Source organism: Miscanthus floridulus, chromosome 7, assembly GCF_019320115.1.
Source record: "Miscanthus floridulus cultivar M001 chromosome 7, ASM1932011v1, whole genome shotgun sequence".
In the NCBI taxonomy this organism is placed as follows: domain Eukaryota; kingdom Viridiplantae; phylum Streptophyta; class Magnoliopsida; order Poales; family Poaceae; genus Miscanthus; species Miscanthus floridulus.
Window position 1 is genome coordinate 132,048,040 of NC_089586.1, and position 20,101 is coordinate 132,068,140.

A 20,101-nucleotide genomic window follows, 5' to 3' on the forward strand; every position below is an offset into this window, starting at 1 on the left:
TTTCTGCATGGCACATGCACTTTGTTCCCTCCAGATAGTGTGGTTAAGATCTCACAACCCAAACTAGTTGGCCTCTGCTTCTATTATGATCATGATCTCCATCTTTATCTGCTTTCCTTTTCAAAACTAATTATACATCTACACTAAAAATGGCAGCATGCAGTACGTAGTTTAGAAAAACAACCATTTTAATTTGAGCAATGTACAACTGATATCCAGAGATGAGTAACAGTTTCCTGTTTAAATCATATATATGTGCATACACCAACAGTGACAGTAATGTCAGCTAGCTTCATCATGACTATATATGTTGAATCAGGATGGAGCCAGCTGGGCAGCTAGTGCTAAAGCAAAATGCATGGATTAATGTCTCTGCATGTCATTTCTTGCTTAGTAAATGCTAAGCTTATTTTAAGTGTTGTACTAACCTACCAATGCAAGAGCCCCACTTGCAGGTCTCTACAAGGCTCTCTAGTTAGCTTTTTCCTCTCACTGCAAGTTACTCTAACATGCTGCCTTCATTCTGAAGATTGAGAGCTGATCTTGACAAGTACACCCCTCTTGTTATAGTAAAACATAAGTTCCAGAGAATGTTGCAAAACCCTAGCCGAAAAAGTCCCCCTATCCACATTAGGGCAGCCCTCCCTATCCTGCTTCCACACCACCCATCAGCCATATGGCGAGAAGTGAGACATGCCATGCTACCCAAATCATCACCTTGCTGTACCTTCGTGTGTGTATATACATCACATTCCTCTCCTCTAGCTTTACACCTAATTCCACACCAGCTAGGCTAGCTCATATGCTTGCACCTAGCTAGCTAGCTCCTCTTCTCCAACACAGGTGATCTAGTGAGAATAATTAAGGTATAGTAGCTTCCATTGCCAAGATATGGTAGGCAAGCCGCCACAACACCGCCATCAACATGGCTCCTCCTCACTTGGGGCAGAGGAGCTCAACCTCTTGCACATGTCCAGGGGCTCCCCGCCGGACGGTGGCGGCGGCCGCGGCGAGAGCCGGGGCGCGTTGGGCCAGTGGAAGTGCAGGCTGCTGGGCTCCCTCCGCCCGCGGCGCCAGCGCTGCGTGGTGTGCCTGCAGGTGCAGCACGTCACCGGCCTGCCCCCGGCCGCGGAGGGCCGCGGGGTGGTGGTGGGGTGGCGGAGCAGGGGCGGCGAGGGAGAGCACACGGCGCCGGCCCGGGTGGCGTGGGGCGCCGCCGCGTTCGACGAGGTGTTCCTGCAGCACTTCACCGTCGGCGGCGCCACGCTGCGGGGCTTCACCGTGTGGGCAGCGCTCCTGGACGCGCCCGCCGATAACGGGGATCTTGGCGCGTTCCCCGTCGACCTCGCCGAGGTCGCCGCCGCGGCGCTCAGCTTCCCGCTGGGCGGGGCGGCGGCCGGTGCGGTGCTCACCGTCAGCATCTACTGCAGAGTGATGGATCAGCACGAGGACAACCATGGGGCTGCTAACAATGGTATGTGATGATTGTTACTAGACACCAAAGTCTGATGATGCGTTATAAGCTTTTTATTTACACCTATAGTATTATAAATACATGCAATATTGGTAGGCAAACAAATTATTTCATCAAAATGAATGAACTTTAATTTCCTGATGAGAAGCTAGTTTGTACAAGCTCTCTTCAAGTATGACCTGTTGTGTTCATCATATAGAAACATACCATGTTCATGCATGGTAGGAAGAACTCTTCATTCTAGTGAGTTTTGATACTAGTGCTTTTGACCATCCTCAATTGAACCAAGTTCATGTAGAGAATCAAAGAGTAGTAACAAATTCCCACATTAAAGATGCAAATTATGATAATACATTTCATAGTGTGTCTAATTAAGCTTATTATTGATATCGTAAATAGTTTTTTTTCTATAAATTTGGTTAAACTTATAATAGTTTGACTTAGAGGAACTCAAAACCATTTATATTTGAGGACGGATCAAGTATATGTGTATATATACATGGAATCAATTGCTACATAATAAATAGGAGTATGATCTCAATTGCTTGATGCACTTCATTATGTTCATATATACTGTATATAGCTACTAGTTTAGGCGATGCAACTCTGCTTATTTGCTTTAAAAGAAGAAGAAGAAGAAGAAAAAACAACGTTGGTGACTTAATTAGGTCAAGCAAGGGAGAAGAAGAACAAGGGCAAAGCAGGCTCCTACGCCTCCTGCCTGCCGGACCTGAGCTGCCTCCGCAACCGGCAGGTGGCGGCAGCGGCGGCATCCGGCGGGTTGGCGCGCCGTGCCACGTCCATCCGCTCCGACCGTGGCGGCTTCATCACCATCGAGAACTCGGTGGCCGAAATGGACGGCGGCGGCGGGGCCGGGGCGGCCTTCGGCGTGGCGGAGGACGTGGACGAGGAGGAAGGCGCGGGGTTCATCACGATGGAGAAGAGCAGGGTGTCGTCGAGGTCGTCGAGACGGCCGCTGCCGCCGGGCACGGTGGACGACGAGGAGGAGAAGTCGTGCCTGTTGATGGAGCTGTCGTCGGAGGAGGCGGCGTCGGCGGCGGACGTGGAGAAGGTGGAGGACGAGTTCCTGGCGATGCTGGAGGACAGGTACTGGGCGAGGAGCAAGGAGATCGAGAAGGGGCTGGGCGTGAGCCTGGATATGGGCCTGGACCTGGACTCGCTCATCAAGGACGCCGAGATGGAGCTCGCCAAGGCGGAGCAGGTGTGGAAGAGCAAGGTCGGCGCCGCCATCGTGGAGGAGGAGGAGTACAAGGAGCTCGTCCGGAGGTGGAGCGCCAGGGAGGCCAGCCACCACTCCGCTGCTGCTGCTGCCACTGGCTGCTCCTGGGGCTTTGGATTCGGGAGCCCAATCTGAAAATGGAGGTGGATGGATGCCTCCATTGTTGTTTTTCTGTCTATCTACTCTACTCTCATCATGCATGTCTAATGCTATATGTATACATCCATGGAAATGTCGATTCAGATAAATGTACTGCCATTTGGCTGATGTAATGTAATGTTGGGAAAAATTAAAGGGCCGAAAGAGAAACCATGCATGGGTGACTTGGATCATCGTTCAATCGCTTCTTGTTTCAAGCTCATTCATGACGTGCATACGGGCTACTGGATTTGTCACCATGCTTACCGAAGCTCCTCAGTGATCGCTTCTGTTTCTCTATGCCGCACATAGGCATGGCCAAACAACCAAATTTTTAACAACAAACCACGTAGTCGTAGCTTGACACCACTTTAGGATATGCTTAGATCCAGTGCTAATAGTAAGCTAGCTAATAGCTAAAAACAACTATTAACTTTGACAAAAGACTGTTTGGATCCATCTACTAATACGTAGTTGGATAGTTCGAGGCGTATATGAATTACTAGCACCCCTTCACTAACTATAATGAACTTGTTAGCACCTCCACTTGATAATACTAATTAGCAGGACTGTTTACATCCCCACCTACTAACTACTAGTACTAATAGAACCAAACAGTCCCTTGCCTCTAACAAGCATGGCATAGTTGATCCAGCAAGTAGGCACAACACTACGAACTGAACAGCCATGTATTGACTAACAGATTCGGGCCGAGGAGATGACATTTGAACAATATATGCACCATGTGTCTCCTAGCTAGTCGGTCTAACCACAGCCCCACATGTTGCGTGACCACGAAACAGCAGAAAGTGATCTGCACGGATGCCGCCGCTAGATTTGCTCTCTTATCTTAGAACAAAACTGGCCGACCCGCGTATGGGGATCCACCAGAAGAGCAGGTCCCCACAGGCCACATATCAGCAGGGCCTGGTTTCATGCATCATGCCCGCCCCTCCCTACTGTTAGATTACACATTGGTCACAGATTTCAACCGTCAGGCGAGTCTTTCCATCCTGCAAAGAACCAGCAGCAGAAGAAACGAGGTGTCCACAAGTCCCAGTAAAAGCATTCGCGGATGAATTCCACGTGTGGTTATTTTACACAGGGCATCGGAAAGAAAGAACGCAGGATCACGTCAATTGCCTACCTAGCTAAAATTATACAGGTTACACAATATATATGGACTCAATTCAAAGGACAAAATTACTCGCCAAAAATGAATCTACTTGATAGATGCAAGCTGTCCCTACGCTAAGGCAATGTTTCTGTGTACAGGTACAACAAAATAAAAAAGCAATCTACCTGGCTGGCCCTGGATCTTGAAAACCTGCAGGACCCTGCTGCCAAGAATGGTCCCCTGAGTACGATGGGTAATGACAGAAGTTCCCTTGATTTGATTGGTAATAAAGCCTTCCCTCGAGCTATTTTGCAATGCTGACGTGATTTTCCAAATCCCATACCACGATTTTACCGTCCAATCCTGTAAAATGTGTGGCAAGTAATGTCAAAACATGTTCGAACAAAACAGCTGGAAGCAATTGGAAGGCTCAGCTATAAACCTGACGTGCTGAATCGTTTGATAGTACCGTCGCTACCTTTTATCAAGGGTACAATACACCTGCCGATATGAAGAAATTATTAGTCTGTCGGAGACGAGAGAACATCACTGGAAGTACCGAAACAAAGACGAGGAGTTAAAGACGGTACGTTATGCAATTCTCATGGGCCCCACCACGAGGTTTTGACGGTTCAACGGTGTCGCTACTAGTCCCTTGCTTTGATTGGCCATATAGCTTTCCAAGGGCTTCAGAGAGCTGAAATGTATTTTTTTCGGTATTATTAGTTCATGAGTGATGTTGACTTGGTGAGTTCAACTCAGTCACATAGCTTGTCAGTGATCAGAACTTCAGCAGTATTATATACATAGCCATTAAATTGCAGTCTGACTATACATACAACTAATTAAATTATGTACTCCTGGCAAAGTTTCAGGTACTGAACTAAATTACTTTTAATGTTCAAGAGTTTAACTACACAAATAAGCAGTAAATTGCTAGCTATAACAGCAGGCTGCCAAAAAAAGACCACACTGACCAACCTTTGCTGCCTAGTACCGATTTTCCTAACTGACCAAAAATTAGATCAGTTTGGCATCAAAATAAATAGGTCAAACACCGCGGAATATATTACATGTAAATCTTTATGACAGAGAATTCCACCTGGACTGGGATTAGTTACATCTAAACAAAGCCTTACCGAGAACCACTACCATAAAGGTTATACTTGGCTGAAAAGAAACCCATAATAAGACAGCCAACCAAATTTTGCAAGCAGGGCTTGCAATATGTAGCAATTAGGGGGGCCATCCGAGCATCTGGCCATTGGCAACTCTTACATTATTTCTTGTATGAACAAACAACGAAACAATTCAAACCAAGCTCCATCACTAAGAAAGGAATTGGTTCACCTAATACTTAACCATTTAGGATAAAGTAAATCCTTGATGAACATAGAGTGAATAGCGCCCTCACATAATAGCAAAACAAAGGTAAGTATAATATGGACAGGCATCCACTACATGAATTAACGATAGGGAAGAAAAAAAAATATAGACCTGTGAGGCTTTTGAAGCTGATGGGGCAGCTTTCCTCTCATCCAAGAATCTTATGAAACTCCTACATAACAAAAGGTGTAGCTATGGTGAAAAGAAGGCTTAGATGTCATGAGTGAAAATCGGAGTGACTTGCATATCCTGTAGAAATGGATTTCAGTAAAAAAAGAGCAATGGAATATTTTGCGAGGGTACTGAGGTTAGAAGGATTAATAGATTTGAGGTATGGATAGCAATTTACATGGTTTCTACTGGAAGCAACAACTCAGTTCGGAACACTTCAGGACTACAAGGGAAATGAAATATAAACAATATAAGAAAAATGCTGCTATATGGATCTTTGCTTACCAAAGCCCAGTATCATCAGCAGCAAAGATCATAGGATTGCAGTCAAATCCGACACCAATCAATGTGCGCTCAGAGACAAAAAGAACCTGAAAGTTTGAGCAGTTGTTCAACATTATGAAACACAGAAATCATGACACGCAATTAAATAGTATCAGAAGGGAAAATGCTGACCCACATCACGGAGAGGCAGATCACGCAGCGCCAAATTTTGTGCTGCAGGAGACGATTCGACTTCGTCGATGAAATAAACCATGGAGTTGTGCCCTGGTAATCAACGTACATGTCAGCGCAACAGCATGGTTGTTATGCTAACAAATGGTGTCGTAGAAACAATGCAGATTTGACACTCTCAATAACAATTTGGTAGAGGAACAAGAACCTGCATAGGCCAATGTCTTCCCACTTGGTGACCACCTTACACCAAATACCCAAGTAGATGATAGATCAAGCTGAGCAATTTGCTGCATCCAAACAGGAGAAAAAAAATATTACAAGGATGAATACTCACTTCCACAGGGAAAGAAAACAAATAATATGCTACTCATGATTTGCACTAAGCCTATGACAAATGAAGGGATCTGAGCAAGCATTCCACAAAAATAATAATAACTCAGCCATAGTCACAAAGTTTCTGGGTCGACGGGGTTGAGGTACGGGGTCGCAGAACGTGGTACGCTACTTGCGAGAGATTTTTACACTTTGGGTCGAAAATGAACCCGTGAACCTGGGTCGGGGTCGACGAACCCAGGTCGAGGGTCGAAGGTAGTGAACCCGTTTTATGTGACTAGTATAAGGTTTAAAGCTTAGCTCAGTGCATGAACAGATTGAGTGTTATTTTTCAACAGTAAATGGTATAGGTGCGTCAATAGTCAATAGACTTGAAAATTTAGTTACTATTGCCAAAAGTATTAGCCTTCAAAGATGTTCAGTTGCATGTCATGCTTAGTAAGTGTTGCGACAGATAAATGGGGAAACATATCTGAACATTGCAAAAGTACAAACGTCAATAAAAATTGAAGTTACAATCAAACAGATGGCACAATATCAAATGGATGGGTTAATAAAATACCTCTCCAAATTTTGAATCAGTTGAAGTGCTCGATTGTGATCCCCTGGTCAGAAGTGGAAAAAGGGTATGAGACAAATAAAGCGTTTTGAAGATTTTAGATTCCTAATAGATGTAAGACCAATGTGTTCCACCTTTTGTCTACACCCTTGATAAAAGTAGAGAACACTCTGCATTTACCATCTGTAGACGTTGTTGCAAGATATATCTGAAGAAATACAATAGCAAACAAACTAGTGTCACATTCAATGGGAACAGGTCTTGCGCCTGCATTTACATGACAATACCAGTTCCTACATAGTGGCATACATATAGAGAAAATTTACAACAAAAAGAACTGCATCATGTCATCCAATATCTTTAATGGTATAGATGGGGGTTCTCATAAATGGCGGGAATACGGTGCCAACAAAAAACATATTGAGAACACAACAAAAATGATTTTGTTGTTAGTTTCCTACTGAAGCCTCTCATTACTTTAGACTCACATTGTTTGGATGCCATGCAAGACTAGTGACAGAAGATTCATGCCTTTTCCTGATAACCTTGCTAATCCACCTGTAGCACAGTGTAGGATATAAGACAGTTAAAGATGTGTATCAAGAGTGTCAGATTAACCACACTAACTATAAGAACTAATCAATATAAAACATGCTCAATGACTCGTAATCATGACTCATCAATCACTTATTGGGACATGCAACACAGAATAATGGATAACTATTGATTGCTTCTGCTGGGTTTCAACTCTAGCCTACCCCAACTTGTTTGGGACTTAAAGGCTTTGTTGTTGTTGTTGTTGTTGTAAGGTCATCCAAAAAATGGTAATCAATTGATGAAAGAGGGGTGGTGAATTGGGGTTAAATACCAGTTGTTTTCTTGTTCATAGTAGCAAACACACACAGATTTGGCACCACTTCCCACGGCGAACTTGTTTTCTGCAAACAATACATAAAGAGATTTAAGGAAACAGATCATAGTTACTTATAAAAAATAAACAACAAAAACCATACTCAACAAGTTTTTTCTTCACATGTTTAGCTCACAAGTAATTACATTCTTTCAACATGTACAGCATGGTGTTCCAACAAAGTGTGAAGTGTGCTGAGATAATCTGAATAGCTAAGGCACCTAACGCCCTGTTTGGCAGAGCTCCAGCTCGAAGAAATCAGCTGGTATTACTAGCTCCAGAAATGTGGGTACAGCTGAGTTGTTTGGTTGAGATGTTTTCTTCCTATTCTAGAAAAAAAAAAGTCTCGCGAGTCTTGATTTTAGCATACAAACTCTAGACCTGAGGTTTCATATGTTTGCATCACAGGACAAATATATTAGCATTACAGAATTTAGGTGTGGTCTGAGCTATCATCAAACTTAGGTCTCATACTGTGTATGCAATGAAAACTAGGAGAGCATGTGCACTTGGATAATCGTTTCATTTCACCAGTAGAGTGAGAAAATGTACAGATGTGACAGAAATAGGAAGGGAATTAACTAACCTTTTGGGCTCCACTGAACACATAAAGCTGCACGATTTAACTTTAGAATAACCAGGGTAGGTACCCAATCAGATCCTTCTTGTGTCCAAACATATCTGAGGTCAAATAAAAAAAATAAGCACCCATATATCCACTGCCGGAGTAAGAAGCAACACAAATCTTCTAGAAATCTGCACTTTGACGTATACTTACGAATTTCTATCATGTGAAACTGTTACAATTTTGTTGGATGATTTACTCCAGTCTATTCCCGAAACTATTTGATCATGCTGCAAAATATCAATAGAAATAAGCCAATGATTTGCATTCTAATTAGGCCGTGGTACAGAAAGAATGTTTATCTACCTTTGACAGAACATGAAGTTTCTCCCACTTGTCTGTGAAGAATTTGTAGATATGTACTTCATGGTTGTTTGGACAAAAGGCAATCACTGAAAGAGAAGAAATTTTTTCCTGTCAAATTCAAGATCAAACTCCTTGATGGGTTCAAATGCAAGATAATAATAACAATTAAAAAAAACAGAATATCATGTATGTTTAGCAGAATCAGAAAGCTAGTGATGCTTTGTTCTTAAATTCCACTAGGCCTTTTGCCATTGCAAGCAGACACCATCCTCTGTTTTGGGGTATATTTCCTACAAACAATTGAAATGACAGCCTCCTATACATCAGAAGCAACTCGATAGTAGTGGAAAGCATAGTTATTAAGGCGCTAAGGTGAGACGTGGCGAGCCACCCCCTTCCAATCGCCTAGGCGGCGCCTAGGCGATCATAAGGCGAGGCAAGGCGACGCCATATGATTATAAGAAACTTCAAAGCAGCAGCACAGAGGAAGGAAAAAAAGAAAAAGAAAAAGAAAAGAAGAAAAGAAGAAAAGAAGAAGGACAAGACACTAAGAAAGGCCCAGCCCACCAGCCAGCCCATATATCCTTCCTGGTGAGTTCCCTCAGCCCTTCATTCCGTCTCCGCCGCCACTGCCCGTGCGGGACTCTTCTCTCCGTCCTTCCCTCTCCCGTTCTCCATTTGCGCCGCTGCTGCCTGCAACCATTCCTCCCTACCTCTTCCTCTCCCCGTCCTCACTGCTGGTGCCGCCCCCTTCCAGATCCTCTCCAGTCACCTGTAGATCGCAGATCGAGGGTTGCTGACTGCTGCTGCCCCTCCCAGATGTCCGATGTCGCAGAAGTTTGCGACGGCCATAGCGTCTGGAGCCGATGGGGATGGAGCAGAGACAAGTGCTTGGCCTTCCCAGTCCTCCTCCAGTTCTTCCTCTCTCTTCTGCCTCCCCTCCTCTCTTGTTTAGCTGATTTTTGGTCGTGGCGTCGGGGACGCCCAGGTTTCTTTTAGCGCCTTGACGCCTAGGCGACAGCTAGGCAACGCCTTAATAACTATGGTGGAAAGACATGATTTAATCACCCATTTGAAAAACTAAATACTTAATACAATCATGAATCCCATGATCTAATTCCCTACAAGACTATTGTCATCGTATAAAGAGTCAGGGGTCACTTGATTTACTCAGCCATTTGAAGTAACTTGCAGGATTCTAAAAGAGTACGTTGGCATTGAAGTAAATATCATGGCTAGTTTAGAACTGGTATTATTTTGGCATGCTCCCCTATTAGCAAAATGGGGTTATACCAGGGCAAAAAGTAAATGGAAGGGTGTGTCCAGAAGGCACCTGGAGCAAACACCGGTCCATTTCACCTTTTTATGAACATTGATGCCAAGACCAGCCCTGGTTGTCAGGATGGTCCATGGATGAAGACACATTGATTGATAACCCATAAGTGCAAACCAGCGCAGGAGGTAGCACTCCGCAGCCATGTTCTGGCATAACACTAGCCGCCTAGGTACCGTGAACCGAACCCTTCGAATTTTCGTTTCGACTGACATTTCGGCTTGGGTTTGGATCGTATCGAAGCCAAGCGCAATTTAAATACCCAAGGTGGCACCACAAGCCCGAGCAAGCGAAAAGCGAGGATGGTGAGAAGCACGGCAGGATGATTGATCCCCCCCGGCGATGCGATATAGTCCGATATCCAGGTGTCCAACGGAACAGCCCTTTGGGCGCCAGTCAGAGCGAGCATTTGATCCCCGGGGACGCGAGAGGGCGGTACCGAACCGAAACCCTAAGGAACCCGATCCCGAGAACCCCACGCGCGCTAACCTGCGGACGAGCTACGCCATGCGCGCGGCAACTGGGGATCGGAACCGACGAGCGGAGATCTAGAGCGGAGGACGGGGGGGAGGGGGAGGGCGTTTGTCTCACTCGACTGGTCGGGGCTCCAGGCGTGGCAGGTGATGCACTCGGCGAACTGGTGGATCGCCGCCGCCGCCATCGGGAGGGAACGCGAGGCCAGCGGTGCGGCGTGGGCGGGACGAATTGGTCGACGCTCCCCTTCCCCTGCCTCTGGGCGGTAGCGCAGCGCAGGAGAGAAGTCGAGAGGAGAGGTGGAGTGGAGGCCAAGGGAAATGCTACCATATACCATAGGCATTAGAGCATCTCCAGCACTAGCCCCAAAAACACAGCCCCTACTTTTTATTTGGGTGCTGACCCCAACTTTTATTGGCCCAATAAATCTCTTCTACTCCAGCAGCAGCCCCAAAACAAAACCCCCCAAATCCATATCAGCAGCCAATGACAATTGGGACCCGCGTGTCATTGAGCCATGCCTTTCTTCCCCTCATCCTCTCCACACACATAGGGCATGGATGAGCGGCAGGGGCAATGCAGTCGCCCATCGGAGGGAGGCGTGGTCGGGCCGCTCCGCGCGCGGCGGAGGGAGGCAAGGGAGGAGACGCCGGCCACGGGGGAGAATGGAGCCGGTACCAAGGCGAGCAGTGATCGGGCCTGTGCAGCGCCGCGGATGACGGCCGTGCCCGAGCGACGGCGGGGATGGGCGGTCGCACTTGCACCGGAGCCGCGATTCCTCGCCCACGCGGTGGCGGCGGAGCAGCGCGCCCGCATCCCCACGCGGCAATGGCGGCGCCGGAGTAGGGTGCCCGCATCGATCTGGGCCGTCCCTGCGCTGCCTCATCCGCTGGAGGGGGTGGAGGGGAGAGTCGCCACGCTGGGAGGGAGACCGTGCCGGGCGGGGAGCATCCGCGCGGCGGAGGCGTAGCAGCACGCGCGGCAGAGGAAAGATTGGGGCCGGCCCCCATTCTTCCACCACAATGGGGTCTGGAGGGTAGATTTTGTTGGGCCAACAAATTTTGGGTCCGTAGTAGGGGCCCTGCTGGAGTTGAATTTTTTGCCTGAGACCCCATATTTAGTTATGGGGGCTCAAGTAGGGGCCCTGCTGGAGTTGCTCTTACCACCACTCCACCCCCGCTATACTACTCTACAGGTAGTAGGCCGTTATAAGGCAGGCTCGGCTAGAGGACGGGCACGGCCCACCACACCAATGGCAGCAGCGAGGGCCCACAGGCTGCCCACCGGTTCATTCCTCGCGCAACGCCCACGGAGAGGGAGAGGGAGAGGGCCCAACAAGGGCACAAGGATTAGCTTAGGCCCTGTTTAGTTCCCAAAATTTTTCATCCCAAAGTGTCACATCGAATTTTGCGATATATGCATAGAGTACTAAATGTAGACGAAAAAAAACTAATTACACAGTTCTCGGTAAAATCGCGAGACGAATCTTTTAAGCCTAATTAGTCCATGAAAAGCCTTAAGTGCTATAGTAACCCGCATGTGCTAATGCCCGATTAATTAGTATCATTAGATTCGTCTCGCGGTTTTCTGATGGGTTCTGTAATTTATTTTTTTATTAGTATCCAAAAACCCCTCCCGACATCCTTCCGACACATTCGATGTGACACCCAAAAATTTTCGCTCTCCAACTAAACACCTCCTTAGCTGATTCTTGGCATGCCTTCTTCGCTTCGTCTTGTCTTGGTCACTCTGTTCCCTTCTCCCCAGTCTCACTGAGGCCATCGGAACATAGCTGCCACCGTTGTCCACGGCGAGCTATGATGTTACCAGGACAGATTGTTGGTAACACAATCATCACGTCTATTATTGTTAATTCTCCGGACACTTTTGCCCACTACATTTTTCAGATTCCATGTACCGTATGCCTCTTTATTTAGGTCCCGTTCGGTAGGATCTAAATTCTCGTAGAATTGTTTGAGATCCAGATTATCTAAAGAAATGTTTCGGATAGTGGCATCGTTCGCTTGAACTACTTCAGCAGTACTTTTCGATAAACGAACGGTGTTTTCCTCGCACAACAAATCAGCATAAGCCAAAATTTAGTGAAACAAACAGGGCCAGCGAATTAGAATCACTGGACCGTTTGGCTGCAGGATCAGAATCACTGCGAAAGCACGTTTTTACCGATTCACATTCGTAGGCATGAAAACCTAAATCGCCTGGAGCCGTTTCTACCTAAAACGTTTCACTAATTAGCTGTTTGGCATTGATTCTTGGGTTCCAGGCAAGAATTTGAAACGTTTCATCCTTCCAAATGGCCCCTTATTTTTTTTAGAATTTAGAAACAAACGGCACCTTATTTGACAAGAGATCACCACGACACCACCACATGTAATGTAAACCAGGTCAGCTGGTGTGTGTGCGTGTGTGTTTTACTACAGCTGGTGTGTGTTGGGGCGAGCAAAAAAAAAACCAACAGACATGAGTCGCATGATAACCAAAATGTCGGCCCGCAAAAGGTGGCAACAGTCCGGCAAATCGCAACTCAACCTCCCTCGGCCCATGGCTGTGGGTCGTGTGCATGGAAAAGCATGAGCGAAAACTGGCTGTTGCTCGGACCTCCGACGCGCAGCAGCACAGGTGCTATGGGCGTGTTTGTTTGGGTGGTCAGCTCTTAACTTGGCTTGCTAGAGTCAATTTTGGTTTGTTTGATTCCCTGTAAATGGGTTGGACCTGACTAGGGTGGGTTGGATTCTTCGGTCGCTTCTAAAATTCATGTCATATCAGATATTAATAAAGAGCATTAAATATAGATTAATTACAAAACCAATTACATAGACAGAGACTAATTTGTGAGATGATTTTTTAAGCATAATTAATCTATCATTAGCATATGTTTACTGTAGCACACCGTTGTCAAATCATAGATTAATTAGGTTTAAAAGATTCGTCTCGTAAATTAGTCGTAAGCTATGTAATTAATTTTATAATTAATCTATATTTGATATTTCATGTGTCTAAATATTTGATGGGAAAGAATGACTAAAACCAAACAGGACCTAGGCTGGCCATCAGTACTCAGGATTGAACGCCCGAATCGTTCGTTCTCCTGGAGCCAGGCACAAGCCAGCCGCCATACTCGTTCCCCTCACCTCCGGACGCCCCTCACCCCCCGAGCCTCCCGCGAGCCAGATCTCGTCGCCGGAGAAGAATGTGAGCAGCCTCGTTGGAGTCGAGGTGCTCCACCATGGTGAGGCTGCTCCACCCTCTCGCGCCGTGGACCTCCACCCTCGTCAAGAGTCGCCGCGGCATGGACGTCCTCCTCCACCCTCCCCTGCGCGCCAAATCTCGTCGCCCGAGAAGAACGCCAGCACCCTCGCCGGAGTCGAGGTGCTCCACCATGGTGAGGCTACTCCACCCTCCCACGCGGAGGCCGTACCACGCGGAGGACCACATGCGCCAGATTCGACGAGCTCCCGACGGAGGAGGAGGAGGCCTTCGGCGGGTGGAGCGGCGCGTGGGCCTGGAGCAGCGCGTCGTCACGCGTGGCGGAGCTCCTGCTCGCCTTGCTGCTGCCTGTGTCGTGCTCGCCGAGGTGCTGTCGTGCTCACCGAGGGTGACTCCCCGCGCGTCTCCGGCGGCCCTTCCCGCGCACCACTCCCTTCTCCGCTGGCGCTCGGCGGCGGGCTCGCGCGGTGGCTGCGACTTGAGATGTCGGCGGCCGTGCTCGAACAGCGTCTGTCGCGCTCGTTGTGGTGGCCGTGCTCTGACACGGAGACTCGAACAGCGACTCGGCGGCTCTGCCGCGATCGTCGTGCTTGCCCTGCTGCTCGCCTTGCTCGACCTGCTTAGGTGCAGACCCATGTCGTGGAAGAGCATGCTGACATTGGATGCTTTGTGTTTGCTTCGATTTTTGTGATGTCCACCACATGCTCAACGAAATCTGACTGTATCAAAATAAATCCGGCAACCAAAACCAAACACGCTGTGAGGCTAGCCAAGCTTACACGGTATAGACAACTATACCAACTTGGCAGTAAACCTCCTGCTCATCGGATAGGCACGTTCAGGGCTGGATTCCATCTAAAATCGAGTTCAGTGGCCTAGCGTGCATCCGAGGCCTCGTTTAGATTAAGGTTAGGAATCAGTATTTGACACTATAGTACTTTCGTTTATATTTGATAATTATTGTCTAATCATGATTTAACTAGGCTCAAAAGATTCGTATCATAATTTACAATCAAATTATGTAATTAGTTATTTTTTTATCTACATCTAATACTCCATACATGTGTCAAAGATTTGATATAATGAAAAGAGAGTGAAAAAACTTACGATCTAAGCGAGGCTCAGATCCAGCAGCATCCTATTCGCTTCTTCGCGTCCGTGGTCGCATCGGATTTGGATCTGTCACGACTCACACGTGGCAACTGTGCACAGACAGCACACAGCATTGGACACACAAAGAGATAAAAAAAAAAGCACACGCATCACATGCGCAAGCGCAGCCACATGACGTGGGGCGCAGGCGTCGGATCTTTGGATTTGGATTGGATCCTTCCATTCAATTCCAAGGCCCCGTCACCGCTGACGTACATGAACGTGAATGATTCGTTTAGAATTTTTTTCCCCTTTTGGGCCTCGTTTAGATGCCATCTAAATTTCAAATTTTTTCATTATCTCTCCATCACATCAATTTTTAGCCGCTTACATGGAGTATCGCTTATATGGAGTATTAAATGTAGGTAAAAAAATAACTAATTACACAGTTTAGTTGGAAATCACGAGATGAATCTTTTGAGCCTAGTTGGTCCACGATTGGATAATATTTGCCAAATAAGACGAAAGTGATACTATTCATCGGGTTTACTTTTTTTGCAAAGTGAACGGGGCCTAGATGTCAAAAAAAAAAAGTGCGATCCTATGTTTGATTCGAGTTCAATCGTTTTAACTCTAGCTAATGGACTAAGTAGAAACAATATGGAAATATATCATTATGAATCTAATAGTATCTAAATATTATCCATTCTGATTGTAAGTCGTTTTGTTTTCTATATATACATAGCTTTAATTATATATCTAGATATACTCAGTTATGAAACATCCCTGTTCGCTTATCAGTCATGATACAATATTTTTCTCTCGTAACAAATCAGCGAACAGTACTTTTCAGCATGACTTTTCAGTGAAGCGAACAGGACCAGTAAAAACTACGTATCTAGATAAATCAAAATGGCTTCTAGTAGTTTGGAATTAACGGTGTATTTAGTATAATAAGTATCAGTATTTTTACACAAATTTAGTTAACTTAAGAGAGTTTGACTCTAGTGAACAATGCTCCAATATATGCATATCAAGATTAAAACTTTAGGATCTTTGATCAATTTAGGTCAACAATTTTTAAATATAATTATAAAACATTTGTACGGTTAGTTTTAGAATCAAATACACTATCTATCTAATGATCATAAGTTATAAAAAATATAATATAAAATAAATGAAATGATTAAAATATAGCTTGAAATATTGTGGCATGGTATATGCAGAAAAAAGGCTCGAGTAGTCCAGATCCCCTATTTGTTCACCAAAAAGTGGCTTCTCCTTCTAAAGTATTTGGTAGGGCTTCTCCAGCTCTTTCAGAGAAATTACTAGCGGACCCAGAGCCATATCAAACAGGCCCTATATCTAATAAAATGGATTGGACGGAGTACCGTAGAATTTCATTTCATGCTTTTAGGGCTTGTTTGGATGCTATATTGAAAAGCATGCCAGCTACATACAAGTGCTCCTAGGCGCTCGATTTTCTCATACCAGGTTAGAATGGCTGCCTGCCTAGCATCCAAACACGACCTTAAGACGGAGTCAATACAAAATACGACTACCTCTGTCTTATATAAGGCATAACTACTTTTTGTCAAAGTCCCATAATATAAAGTGTATACTCTTTAGATACACGTACATCGATACAGTAATAGCGGTGTTAAGAGAGAATTAAATACATTTTTTTGTGTTTGAATCGAGGGGGTTACGCTTTATATAGGACGAAGGGAGCACCAGCGTACCACTCCACGAGATGGTCCAATTCACTCGCATCCATGGATTGCTACACGCAAGTCACAAAAAAAGAGATTGCTACGCTTCGCCAGCAGAAACCACGCGAATTTTTTTTACTTTTTAGCCTTTTTTGAAAGTTTCTCACAAATAGACCCGTGGAGGAAAGATTTCAGAATATGGACCCTTAGCTCGGCGTCATTGATGTTGGCGCCAAGCTCCTGGGCTCGAAGCGAACGTGGAAGGTGACATGGCAGGAAGCTCGGCGCCAGTCATCCTGGCGTCGAGCTCGGCGCCGTAGATCTTGGCGCCGAGCTCAACGCCATAGTGACTAGCGTCGAGCCTTTATTACCTATGGGCCCCGCCCCTCTCTTCCTCTCTCCCTCTCCCTCTCTTGCCCTAGCAGAGCAGAGCCGAGCGCCGTATCTGTTTGCATTATGTGCCAGTGAGTGCTTAAAAGCATTTTTTTCGTAAATGTAATATAACCGCATTGCTAACTGATTGTATTTTATACATGAAGGGATTGGTTGTAGCGAGGAACATGCCGTAGAGCTGGCTCGTGCAAGGTATGAGGAGAAGAAGTTAGATGAGCATAGATCGCGAGTTGGTCGCACCGTTCAATCACCGATTGTGTTGTCTGATGAGGGGGACAAGGATGAGGACGACACTAACAGACTGAGTGAGCTCATTGCTCTAGCAGAGGTGGGCTTGTAGACGCAGGAGGCTGAGGACGATACTGGCAGACTGAGCGAGCTCATCACTCTAGCAGAGGCGGGGTTGCAGGCGGAGGAGGCTAAGGAAGACACTAGCAGACTGAACGAGCTCATCGGTCTAGCAGAGGTGGGCTTACAGGCGGAGGAGGATGACGACACGTTCTTTACTCAGGCCACAGCGACCGTAGATGAAGCGGAGACCGCTTACTACAGGCGACAGGCAGGTCAGAGCAATGTAGGTGAGCCTAGCCACAGTAATATGGTTGTAGTAGAGGACTGGTACTCGGATGATGAGTTGCTTACTCAGTATGTTTCAAACTGAGGATTTGGAAGTGCATTTGCCCCTATGTCTACTATCGGCATGTACTTCTAGTATTATTTATGTTGTTTAATGTGGCATAGTATTGAACTTTCTATTATGTGATTGTTTTCATTATTTATGGTCTCAATATTCCGCTTAATGTTACGAACGTATTGAAATGTGAACATGTGTTGTAAATAAAACCTAACGACGTACAGCATTATATAATTCAACACACAAAACACATGAAATGGCATGTGAGAACATGTACCGAACCTGGGTATAGAGTTTCCTTCGACTAAACCTAACATGCCTTAGGTAATTAAACCAAACAACAAGCACATAGATGTGACATGTGAATAAGATAAAGTCATCCTAGTAGTGTGGCCACATAGCAAATTGTGTTGCATCTTCTCCATAGGAGCCTCCCGTTGTTGGTTGTGGTGGTGGCGGGGGTGATGGGGGAGGCCCCTTGTTCTTGTGGTTAGGGCAGATGTAATATGGGTCATTGCAGAGTGCCTCCTGTGAATCGGCACTATTGTTGTTGCCGTCCTATCCGTCATCCTTGTAACCGCTGCTAACTTCCCTTTCTAGATTGAAGATACGGTCCTACAGGTAGTAGATGTACTCCATATGTGGATAAATAGGTCAAGGATCGACCCACTTAGTGAACCCACAGTTTTCTTCAGCCAAGGAAGACTACAATAAGTATGTCGTGTAAGTTATATAGAAGAGGAACATATTGAAGAAACAAATAGTAATAGCAATTATCCATGCTCATGGGCATTTAAAGAAATAATGACCTCCATCTATTCCTTCGGTGAACATCTGCACTAGGCAATCCTCACCATGCATGCATTTTGGCCACTCTTCTTTTCTTGCATCGTATCCTCTCAGTGATGCCTCTTTGGTGAAATCACTTTTGCTCTCAACTGGGAACCTCTCATAAAGAGCTTCCTCAAAGAAATCGAGACCAAGAGGACCCTCCCACCTAATGGTAGTTCTCTTCCCCTTTCCTCTCCCTCTGGACGACCCTCCAGATATTGGTACTGCAACAAAAGAAAATGCTAGGGAGTGTTCTTCTTCCTTGTTATGTGTGTGAATGAGAGGGAGTGAGCGGTTATTTATAGGTTGAGAGGAGGAATAGAGGCCTCTCAATGTGCCATGTCAGCGATCCGTGTGCCTCTTCACCTCAGCCCTTGGATCAAATAGTCATAAGATAGATGGTGGAGATAGAGTGGAGTTGTGCTTCCTTGCATGCCAGTACTATGCCAGTGAAGTGATAAATCGTTGTTGTCCTTGTATCTGAAAAGTCTATTTTTATTGTCTGAAAAGCATAGATTTGTTCACTGTTGCTTGGTAACCCTAGATTCATCTACAAAGCATATATACGATACGTTTGGATTATACACATTCTAATAAATTTACATTTAATCTATGTACTACATTTGTGCCTTTTTAGCAATGTAGTATGATTAATGATTCACGGAAAAAATTCGCAAGAGTTTCCCTTATTTTAGGAGCATCTACAGTTACAAACAGAGACATCATTATATATTCCAAACATTTAATCATCCAAGGAGCAAAATGCAACCACAATGAACATCACAACCAACATAATATGTCCTACATAGTTCAAATAGTCCACAATGTCCATATAGTCTTAAATAGTCACAGAAAAGTAAATACAAAATCCATAATAGTGCATACTAACAACTACCACATCCCTCACTACCTCCTACTCTTGCCCTTACCCTTGTGACCGAGAGCGCTCGTACCTGGAGTGTAAGGGTCACGCGGACGGTGTCGCCTAGTGCCCGAAGGCGGTGTAGGATGAGTCGAGGGAGCATCATGGAGCTGAGAGGGGCCAAGCTCCTCGTGCCTCTTGTCCACGTCGTCGTTGTCGTCTTCCTCGTCCTCGTCCCCATCCCCTATAGCTGCTTGGCTCACTGGTAGAGAACCGAGCTTTACTCCCAGTGGGGAACCCCCTCTAGTCCCGGTTCCCCACCTGGGAGCAAGCATCCGGGACTAAACGGGGGGTCCTTTAGTCCCGAGTTAGAAACTAGGACTAAAGGAGGACCTTTAGTCCCGGTGGGTAACACCAACCGGGACTAAAGGTGCCTCCTGACATGCCACGATGGCCGGCACCTTTAGTCCCGGTTGGTAATACGAACTGGGACTAAAGGTTTTTTTCTTTTTTCTTTTCTTTTCATTTTTTTGTTTTCTTTTCAAAATAGGTTTTCGAAGTCGTATTGTACGCTGCTAATTATACATTTATACGCGCATATAGTATGTTTCGGTTCAAGCACAATGAACGTATTAAATCACACAATTCAAGCATAGAAATATATATATATATATATATATATATATATATATATATATATATATATATATATATATATATATGCATGCATGCATCATATATATATTTACATGCATGCATGCATATGTGTATTTTACATTATATTATTTCATGTGCATATATTACAAAAGATTGCATTATAGTTG

General features: G+C 45.5%; 2 protein-coding genes across 2 annotated transcripts; one reads left to right on the forward strand and one right to left on the reverse strand.

Annotated features, from left to right (window-relative positions):
• Positions 1–736: 736 nt before the first annotated feature.
• LOC136464844 (uncharacterized) lies at positions 737–3,238 on the forward strand. The gene is made up of 2 exons (XM_066463790.1): positions 737–1,474; positions 2,143–3,238. Exons 1-2 carry the CDS (start codon positions 892–894, stop codon positions 2,847–2,849), a joined length of 1,290 nt encoding a protein of 429 aa, XP_066319887.1. The 5' UTR covers positions 737–891; the 3' UTR covers positions 2,850–3,238.
• A 645-nt stretch (positions 3,239–3,883) lies between these two features.
• LOC136464845 (actin-related protein 2/3 complex subunit 1B-like) lies at positions 3,884–10,833 on the reverse strand. The gene is made up of 15 exons (XM_066463791.1): positions 10,643–10,833; positions 8,719–8,804; positions 8,566–8,642; positions 8,374–8,468; positions 7,746–7,815; positions 7,366–7,435; positions 7,012–7,085; positions 6,881–6,923; positions 6,191–6,272; positions 5,987–6,075; positions 5,812–5,897; positions 5,467–5,527; positions 4,560–4,666; positions 4,412–4,470; positions 3,884–4,332 (listed from the first exon to the last, which is right to left on the reverse strand). Exons 1-15 carry the CDS (start codon positions 10,710–10,712, stop codon positions 4,274–4,276), a joined length of 1,128 nt encoding a protein of 375 aa, XP_066319888.1. The 5' UTR covers positions 10,713–10,833; the 3' UTR covers positions 3,884–4,273.
• Between the last annotated feature and the right edge of the window lie 9,268 nt (positions 10,834–20,101).